Below are 10,206 nucleotides of genomic sequence, written 5' to 3' on the forward strand. Positions count from 1 at the left end.
TTGGTGTGCCATCTTCTCCGAGCACTGCCCTCCTCAACGCCATCCTCCGAGTGTCTTCTCAGCGTGCCATCTCCTCCAAGCACTGCCCTCCTCGATGCTATCCTCCAAGTGGCTTCTCTACTCTTTTCTAGAGGCCTCTCCCTGCCAACAGCTACGCAGCCCAGGCTACGCATCTCCTCGGAGCCCTCCTCACCTCAGTGATGCCATCTCATCAACATCGTCCTCCCTTGGCATCACAATAGGGCTGCCCATCCAGCTCATTCGGCACGACCAGCAGTCCATCTTGACATATGGGAAACTTGAGCAACTCAAATCCCTTAACAGGGATTATTTCTCCACTAGAGTCTCCACTCAAACAAGCTGCCCTAAGATACTCCATCATTGCACAACTGCACCGGCTGACGTATATCTTCAAGGGCAACAAATACGGGTCATGGGCGTTAGAGTTTGAGCACTTCTTGATGTCTCACAACATGAGTCACCACTTGACGACGAAGCCTCCCAGCCTGGCATCACTCGAATATGCATCGTGGAATTTGTTGGGTTCAACTATCATATCGTGGATGCTCCAGAGTATTGCATCCAATCATTGAATCCCACACTCGAATCCACCTTGCCAAACATTTATGCGCTACACTGGAGAGTATGTATGCAAATAGGAGTAACTTTGGTCGTACAATGGAGATCTTCGAAGTACTCATATCATTCATGCAGGGTAATTCCACTCTCTAGAACCACTTTGGATGCATTCTTACAATAATCTAGGAATTAGTTATGCGACAGACATACAGACACTAGAGCATTTTTTCCAAGAATTGATCGTAGGTGCGCACCTTGTTGGATGACATCTGTCCATCTCCTCACAGATCAAGGGAAATATTCTGTCCATAGAAAGCGTTTGCGATATCACTCAGATCTTCTCATCTGTCCAGGTTCTACTTCATTGGCTTCCTCTCGTTCATTGTCAGCTCAGCCCCCTTCACCGGCGTCAGATGCAGATCCTGTAGCCTTCGATGGTGACTTGACCTTAGCCTCTCCAGCCCTAGCGCCTGCCTCTACAGCCTTGGAACCATCTCATCTTGTCAATGACCTTCACCTCCTCATTGCCAGATGCGAAGTTACACGTACGTGCACTCATCACCTCCTTCTCTAATTTTGTTGTATATGATCGCCTTTCCCCCTCCTTTCACACCTTTTCCATGGTCGTGGCCTTTGCGTCATTACGCAGGACGTATGATGAAGCTGCATAGGGACCTGCATAGAAAGCCGCCATGGATCTTGAATTTCATGCACTCACCTCTCGGGGCACTTGGACCTTAGTCCCTCACCCTTGCGACGCCAATATTTTCACTTGCAAGTGGGTGTTCACGGTGAAACACAATCCCGATAAGTCCATTGCCAGGCACAAAGCTTGGTTGGTCGCTCGGGGTGATTCATCCAAGGTGTGTCATCTCCGGAAACCCATTTATGATCTCAAGAAGAGTCCTCAAGCATGGTTTGCCAAGTTTGGTGGTCTTCTCAAAACCTTTTTTAACTCTGTGTCAGGCCGATCCCACCGTACTCACCAAACGCAGACTTACAGTTGTTATCATTCTTGTTGCTTATGTGGATGATATGCTTTATACAGGCAGTGACACCGCAAGTATTTAGAACGCCAAGGCCTATCTCCAAAAACACCTAAGCCTTCATGACTTGAGAACTCCTCGATATTTTCTTGAATTCTCTTATCAAGGTGATAAACTCTCACTCTCCCAACGCAAGTATAATTTAGATATACTTTACGAGACGCAACTTTTGGGCTGTAAGCCTGCATCCTCCTAATGGGGGCCCATCCATCATTCTGGGACACGTCATCACCAGTCCTACCTCATGCTGACCAGTATCGAAGACTAGTTGGAATGCTCATCTGGCGGACAATGATGCATCCCAACGTTGCATATGCGATTAGTGTTCCTAGCCAGTTCATGTAGGAACCACGTCAAGTTCATTGGTCAGGAGGTTTACAAGTACTTTCTTAGGTCAAGAGTGCACTTGTATAGCAGTTTCTTTATCAAAAACATTATCACCTTTGCATCGAAGCTTATTCAGATGTGTCATATGCACCTGACCCAGGGGATCGCAAATCCACAATTGGCTATTGCACTTGCATCGGCGCTAATTTGGTTACATGGCGATCTAGGAAGTGGAAGGTGGTCGCCTACTCTAGTGCGGGATACGAGTATTGCGCTATGGCCTCCACAGTGCGAGAGATGTTATAGCTTCATTCTCTGTTATAGCTTCATTCTCTCTCTCTTTCTCTCTAAGGGGACGTGGTCACATCACAAGGAATACACATGAATTTCCTTTCCCTTTCACATACATTATAGTCCCACTCATATGATTAGTATGGTGGATCCCATTGACATGAATGTAAAGACACTAGGGATAGATAGTGGTCACTATTTAGGAAGAATACTAGATTGAATTGATCTTTATGAATCCTGGATGATATTTTATCATTGATTGATTCACATATGGTTGTGTAAGTGGTCCTTCGATTTGGAATATTAAGCTACGTAGTGGATGATAGATTATGATTCATGTATGATCTACGAGTTCTAACTTATAGAATTAAAAACTAGCTTAGCTTGGACGCACCAAGAAGTTCATGAAAATAATTGAGTACTCAGTATGAGAACCTCAACTCTTGATATTAGATAATTCACCTCAAGGAAGATGATGAAATGAAGTCCTCAGCCAAGGAAGTAGAATATCAGAAAAGAGTACTCTTATGATTTTCAAATAGACCAGTATTAACTATGATGACTGAATAGGGTCAAGTAGTATAACTTACCCTAAATTGTCTTAGAAGCATCAAGTAGATGATGATATACCTTCATGGGGTAGAGATTAATATGTGGGGTAGAGATTCCATGAGAGAGTCATCATATTCGTCTCAATTTTCTGGAGTGCGAGGTGTAGCTTGGAACCAGATGGATTGGATACTCAATGTATCGATTACGTTAAATCATTGGATAACTAATTACTTTATATTTGTGACTCTTGAAGTCACAAATAGATTGTCTTTTAAACCTTGAAAATGTTGAGTTATAGAGGCCTTGATCTGGATGAAGAACTCAAAATGATCTACAGCGGAGGACCTAAATAGAATCGTAACAACTCAATAAACCATGAAGCGTAAAACCTATGCATGGATCCCATCCATAATTTCTCAGATCCTTGAGCAAGATAGGTCAAGCTGCTCATGTGTGCAGCCTCTAGATGTGTCCACGCAATCCATGGCACGTCGAATCTCCTCCTTTGCCTTGACGATCTTTGCTCACCCTCTGGTGTCATTGTCATGCCATCTAGATTGCATCGAGAGTGGTAAGGAGGTGGGAGGCCTAGGTGAGTTTAGTTAATTGGAGTATAGACGGGCAACAAGGAGATGTGAAATACAGAAGAAAATTTTTATTATTTCTTCTTAGGCATCCTTCCCACCATGGAGTGATTGGAATGATCAGAAGATCCTCACATATCACTAGCGACATTTTCTGAAAAGGTAACAAGGAGATGTGATACACCAAGGCAACATGCGTACATCAACTAAGGATTCAATAATTTGCAGCTTTGACTCCAATGAAGATGAGTAAGTCATATCTCTGTTTTTGTATTTAAATGTTCATTCAATTTGCTTAATTTTTACCCACAAATTGTTTGAAACTATCATGATGTAGCCTAGAAGCCCATTTTCTGAGGCCCATTAGCAACTTGTGGCTCAAGAAATAGATTCTTCTAGAACTGACAGGATATGTAGAAAATTACCTAACTCCCCTAAAAATCCTTTGTCAGGATATTCTCTGACAAGATATTTTGACTGATTCATATCTCACAAATCCTCTAACAGATTCTTCTTCTTCCACGATCTCTGCTCTAACTTGTCAGAGCTTCATATTTTTTGTTTTGTCCCATCATGATCTTTTGAGCCACACGAATATCCCTTGACAGCTTCTATAGGGCTCAGAATGTGCAGTCATTATGGACGACCTTGCACTTGTTGTGGCCTATATAAGGCCCAGATGTATCTTTGAAAGATTATTATTGAACTCTATTGTTTGTTGAACCGGTTGTTTCTCCCCTTTAAGTGTTCTATTTGCTAGAGAGTGCTTTAGTGTTTGTAGATTCAAGCACAACCGCTTGTGGACTCAAGGGTTGGAGCTAGTTCTGTGGATTCAGAATGTCTCCTTGGACTAGAGCAAGGCTTGCGAATTCAAGTCCTGTTCCTACACTGTTTGTGCATTAAGGCTGCGTCGTATCAGTAAAAGAATAGAACCCCCACAATAATCCAAATCCGTTAATTGATTATTGATCATAAAAATGATCGAATTTTCATATATCAAGAGAAACTTTGTTTTGGGCCCTTTTTAAAGTAGTCGTGTATTGAACTAAAACTTGTGTTTGTCATCAAGCCACATTTTTGTTATTTGTAAAGTGGGTATGCCAATTAATACACACCCATATCAATTAATGCAATCCCAAACTTTCAACAAACACTTATTCACACCCTTATCACCCTCAAATTTCTATCTGGCCACTTAAGTTCCAACCTTTTTCCTTAATTTCTCCATCCATAGCACAAACCAAGAGCAACCCATGATGACCCCTTTCATCATCAATAAACAAAGTCCTAAGCTTTCAATAAACACTCATTCTTACCCATACTGCCCTCAAATTTCTCTCAGACCACTAAAATTCTAACCTTTTCCCTCAATTTCTCAATACATTGCAGAAACCAAGATCAACCCATGATGACCCTTTCAACATCAACAAACAAAGTCCCAAGCTTTTTTAAAAAAAATCAATTCACATACATACAGCCCTCAAATTTCTATCTGGCCACTAAAGTTCCAACCTTTTTTCTCCTCAATTTCTCCATCCATTGCAGAAACCAAGAGCAACCCATGATGACCCTTTCAACATCAACAAACAAAGCCCCAAGCTTTCAATAACACTCAATTCTCACCCATACTGCCGTCAAATGTCTCTCAGGCCACTAAAATTCCAACCTTTCTCCCTCAATTTCTCCATCCATAGCAGAAACCAAGAGCACCCTTTCAACATCTACAAACAAAGTCCCAAGCTTTCAATAAACACTCAATTCACACGCACACTCCCCTCAAATTTCTCTCAGGCCACTAAAATTCCACCCCTTTTCCCGAATTTCTCCACACCCAGCAGAAACCAAGAGAAACCCACGACTCTCAACCCACCAATTCTCCACCCTCCACGTGTACCCGCCATGGCCACAGCATGCCAGCAATGGCGAGCTCTTCAAATCTCGCTCCCACAACTTTTCCCTACCATTTGGCGAAGTGGGTCAAGAACCAAGATCACTAGAAGCTTCAATGGCGACCGCAGCGACCACTTCTCTGCCCACTGCGGAGCTCCGGCAGACCTCGGCGTCAATTGCAAGCTCAACGTCGTCGTTCTCCCTCCGACGAGCCTTACCTCGTTTGGTTTCTCCCAGCAAGCGGACTTCCCATTGTCGGGTGGTCGCTTCCTCTGGGCCTGGCTCTAGCGTTGGCGGTGGAGAGAGGTTCTACCTCAACTTCACCGGCTTCCCTTTCCCTCTCGGACCTTTCCTTAATCGGCGCACGACGAGAGTTGAGGTTGTTTAACGTGTACTTCTTGTTTGGATGATCATCTGTTCTTTGATTTCTGATTATTTCTTTGTTTTTGAAGGCCGTGAAAGGTAGCATATGGCTTTTTGAACAAGAACAGGCACTGGGATTCAGCAGCGTCTCTACCAATATTAGGATGACCGTGATCAAGCTCAAGTCTGGGGGTTTGTGGGTTCATGCGCCGATTGCCCCCACGAAAGAGTGCATTCAGGTTCTGCTCAATTCTCTCTCATAAGTTAAGAACTAGTTTTTTTTTTTTTGCAATGGATTAGATAACGAGAGGATAACTAGATGACAATTAATCAATTATGAGACGGTTACTGGATGATAACGAGATGATACTTGTCTGTTTTTTGCTTGTGGTGGGGCAAAAAACATAATTGGTTTTATGAATTATAGGGAGGTTTCATTATCTTTTCGCACATTGTAGTGAGAATTATCAATTTCTTATCTCACCTTTGTGTTTGAGGAATATCTTTTTTTTTTTTTGAAGAGGTGTTTGAGTAGTATGATGATTTCTTCATCGTCTTCATCACCTGTGGTTTGAGTGATGGTGAGGATTTTGCCATTGTCATCATCATTGTCATCCTGCTGCAGACAAATGATGGCGATGACGGTGATGACTTCGCCATTGTCTCTCATTATCTGAGTGAGGTTTAACAAAGGGACGCCAACGAAGACAAAATTTTCACCATCATCATCATCATTGTCATCCTGGCATGGAAAAATAACAGGGATGATGATGTCTCCTCATCGTCCTTTCTTCACCTTCTCGTCATCGTCATCGGTGATGACAACCACTAAGCTCAACTTGAAGCTCTGACTATGAAATGTGTTGTGCAGCTCATTAAGGAACTGGGTGCTCCAGTGGAGTACATACTCCTACCAACATTTGCTTATGAACATAAAATTTTTGTGGGGCCGTTTTCTCGAAAATTCCCTCAAGCAAGAATCTGGGTGGCGCCTAGGCAATGGAGCTGGCCGATCAACCTTCCTCTCGAGTTCTTTGGCATTTTCGGGTCCAAGCCTTTGAAAGATGAGGACACTTCCACTCCATGGGCTGATGAGATTGAACAGAAAGTCCTAAGCTCCCCTGAAGTGGGTCAGTCCTTCCTCTTTTGTTTTCATCCTTAACTTGCGCGGTTTGTCTTTCTCTTCCTTTTTGAAATCTTCCACTGTTCTTAACACAAACTACATGCGAAATAATGATAGAGGAGAAAATTATGTTACTCCAATTTTATGGGAAAATGGTACGATCCCAATTGAATCTCAAGGGGGTTTGGTATTTTGGCTTAATAGGGGCATTTTCGTCGTTTTACCTTTCATGCACTCTCCTTTAAAGATGTAGCCCTTCTGGTTGGAGAGCAGCAACTGGTTTTTGAAAATTGAATTCCCATAAACCAGCTGGTCTTCTAGAAGGCTCTTACTTTTGCTGCAGTAGTAAGAAGTTAAATTGGCAAGGTTTAGCAAAAAAAAGTAGTTCTATTTTTATTTTTCAAAAATGAAGTTGTGAGCAATCGCGAGAGATATGGAGCATAGGGAGGCTGCTTGGGTGGCAGGAGCCCCTTTACCCCAAAGAGATAGAGACATCGAGAGAGAAGGATAAATATACCCATCAGCCCATTAGGCCTATAAGGCCCACATACGCAGTTACCTCTTTGTTCCATTCTTCTTGCGATAATGAGATTATGATTGCGCCTCTCATAGCTAACAACTTGTGTTTCAGGAAGAGGTAGGGACATAGAGATAACGATAAATATGCCGATCAACCCGTATCGTCAGTAATGGCCACTCACAAATTTACCTCTTTCCATTCTGAGGGAGTGAGATTGTGACTGCGCCTCTCATGGCTAAAAGCTAAGGTGCATGAAGAGGGAGCAATATAGAGAGAGAAGGATTAATATGCCCATCAGCCCATTATGACTATAAGGCTCACTCACACATTTACCCCTTCCGGGAGAGTGAGATTATGGCTGTGCATTTCATGGTTAAAAACAAGGGTGGCAGGAAGAGATAGAGATAGAGATATAGGGAGATAATGATAAACATGCCCATTAGCCCATTATGCCAACGAGGTCCACTCACACATTTACCTCTTTGCTTCCTTCTGAGGGAGTGAGATTGTGACTGAACCTCTCATGGCTAAAAGCTAGTGTGACAGGAAAAAAATAAACATGTAGAGAGATGAGGATAAAAGAGCCTATTGGGCCTGTAAGGTCAACTCACATATTTTCTTGATGGGATCAGATTGTGATTGTGTCTCTCATGATTAACTGGTGTGGCAGGAATTGGGCCGTATGTCGAAGTCGCGTTTTACCATAAGCGTTCTAGAACAATGCTTGTGACGGATGCTGTTATCTTCGTCCCTCGGCAGCCGCCTGATTGCATTAGTAAAGAGTCCCTGCTGGCCGCTGCGGAGAACGGGCTCGCTGTGAGGATCCTCAGCAAAGGGAGAGAAGTACCTCAGGACCCTGTTGTGGACAACTTAGCCAACCGTCAAAAAGGTGATTCTGTTTTTCTAAATCAAGATCCTCATTTTCAGTTTTATAACTTCTTTTTTGAAAAGTTATTAGACTCTTTAAATCATGGAAGTGCAGCCACTTTTCCCTAATCGTTTCGATATTTCACAAGAAAAGTCTTCTGCTCCATTTTTTCCTTTCGGGTACGTGGTTAACCACTCAAAGTTCTTGGAAAATTGCTGTTATTTATCTGATTTGTTGATGGAACCATGGTCAGGATTTATGATGATGTGACTGAATTTTGATGGAATATATTTGTCATCAGACTCAGTTTCCCCTTAATTTTGAGTTTTATTCCACAGATATGGTATTTGTTCTCCTTGCAGTATCAGTCAATTTCTCCAAAATATTTACCGATCGAATATCTTTTAATAAAGTTTCATTAAAAACCGTAGCAGTTGTATGTTGGAACTTGTAATCATGTCTCGCATTTGACATTACTGTCTGAAATGCATTCCCAAAGTTCTTCAGCATTGAAAAACCCAATTTTCCCCTCTTTCTCTTGATTATGTTTATCCATATATTCAAATGTCTCGCTGAAATACCATCATGGGGATGAACTATCCCGTTAAATTCCTTTATAATGAGCAGTGGTGAGCCGACGACTCACATTTCAGTTTTCTGTTCTTATTTATCTACCTTTTTGGAATCTTAGGGGGCATTATCTTATATTATGTGTTTTCTGTTCTCAAGAAATCATTTTCACCCTGTTTTTCTCACTCATTATCTAAATGTCTCACTGAAAATCTCATTGCACCCGGAGAAACTATCTTTGGAATCTCCAGTTGGTCTTTCAGCTTGATAATGTAGGCATTCTTGCAGGCTGGGAAAGAATGGTTCTTCAGATCCTGTTCTTGGGGCCATCTAATCTTCTGGAGCCAAATGCTAGTTTCTCTCAGATGTCGCAAAAGCTGATTGTCTCCCCCATCGTGAAAACCTTAGTCTTCAGCAAAGTCCCCGACAAGGTGAGGACACCACCTTTAATGCCCTACCTTTAATCTACCAACAGATCGACCAGATTGGAAAATTCAATCTGATTGAAGATCCATGATCAGACAACAGTGTTTCTTCAGAAAAAATGATCAATCAACAGTGGAGATCAGAATGGCCCACGTGACTGATCGACCAATTCCGTTAGATCAACCTTTTTGCTCGTCAGATTGCTCGATGCCGATGATCAACGGCCATCCAATCTTATCTTGATTTGATTGCAGTTCCCACTACAAATCGATGACCCAATCCCGTACATTTCATCTGAACCGTTGGTTTTTTATGGCGATGGCAGGTGAGAGATTGGGTGGACAGGATAAGCCAGGACTGGCCGTTCAAGAGGATCATCCCAGCCCACTTTGCTGCACCTGTGGCCACTAGCAGAACAGAGTTTCTAGCAGCATTTTCTTTCTTGGATGAACTTCTCGGCATCCCGAGCGCCTCTAGGCCCTCGCTGGGCCTTATGCTGGCTGCTTTTATGGGCCGGGCTGCCGGTTACTTCCCCCCAGACGACATGAAAACCCTTTCATCCTTGGATCAGTTCCTAGTCTCTGTTGGCGCTGTGAAGAAGACGGTATCTGGGAAGAAGCAGCCCACCCGGATCTAAAAGTTAGCCATTTTTGTGTATGTATGTATTGCTTGACCTTGGGCTTTGGGCAATTTCTGATAAAAAAAGTTTTCTTGATCTTGGGCGTCTGGCAGATTCTGATGAAAACTTTTGCCTGATATTTGGGTTCTGGGACTTTCTGATTATTTTTATTGCTTGATCTTGAGCTTCTGTCAGATTCTGGTTGAAAAATTGCTTTGATCTTGGCCTCTGGCAGATTCGTATAAAATTTATGGCTCGACCTTGGGCTTCTGGAAGATTCTGATAAAATATTTGTCTGATCTTGGGTTCTGGCAAATTCTTATAAAAGAATTTCTTGATATTGGGCTTCAAAAAATTCTGATACCAAAACTTGCTTGAACTTTGGCTTCAGGCAGATTCTGATAATTTTTTTCATTCATCTTGGGCTTTTGGCAGATTTTAGTGCATT

General features: G+C 42.5%; 1 protein-coding gene across 1 annotated transcript; it reads left to right on the top strand.

The window, feature by feature from the left end:
* The first annotated feature begins 5,181 nt into the window (after positions 1-5,181).
* Positions 5,182-9,952, top strand: LOC144712315 (lysine-tRNA ligase). Its single transcript, XM_078586552.1, has 6 exons — positions 5,182-5,648; positions 5,722-5,871; positions 6,504-6,762; positions 7,946-8,164; positions 9,002-9,144; positions 9,465-9,952. Exons 1-6 carry the CDS (start codon positions 5,385-5,387, stop codon positions 9,774-9,776), a joined length of 1,347 nt encoding a protein of 448 aa, XP_078442678.1. The 5' UTR covers positions 5,182-5,384; the 3' UTR covers positions 9,777-9,952.
* Positions 9,953-10,206: the final 254 nt, after the last annotated feature.

Source organism: Wolffia australiana, chromosome 14, assembly GCF_029677425.1.
Source record: "Wolffia australiana isolate 7733 chromosome 14, ASM2967742v1".
In the NCBI taxonomy this organism is placed as follows: domain Eukaryota; kingdom Viridiplantae; phylum Streptophyta; class Magnoliopsida; order Alismatales; family Araceae; genus Wolffia; species Wolffia australiana.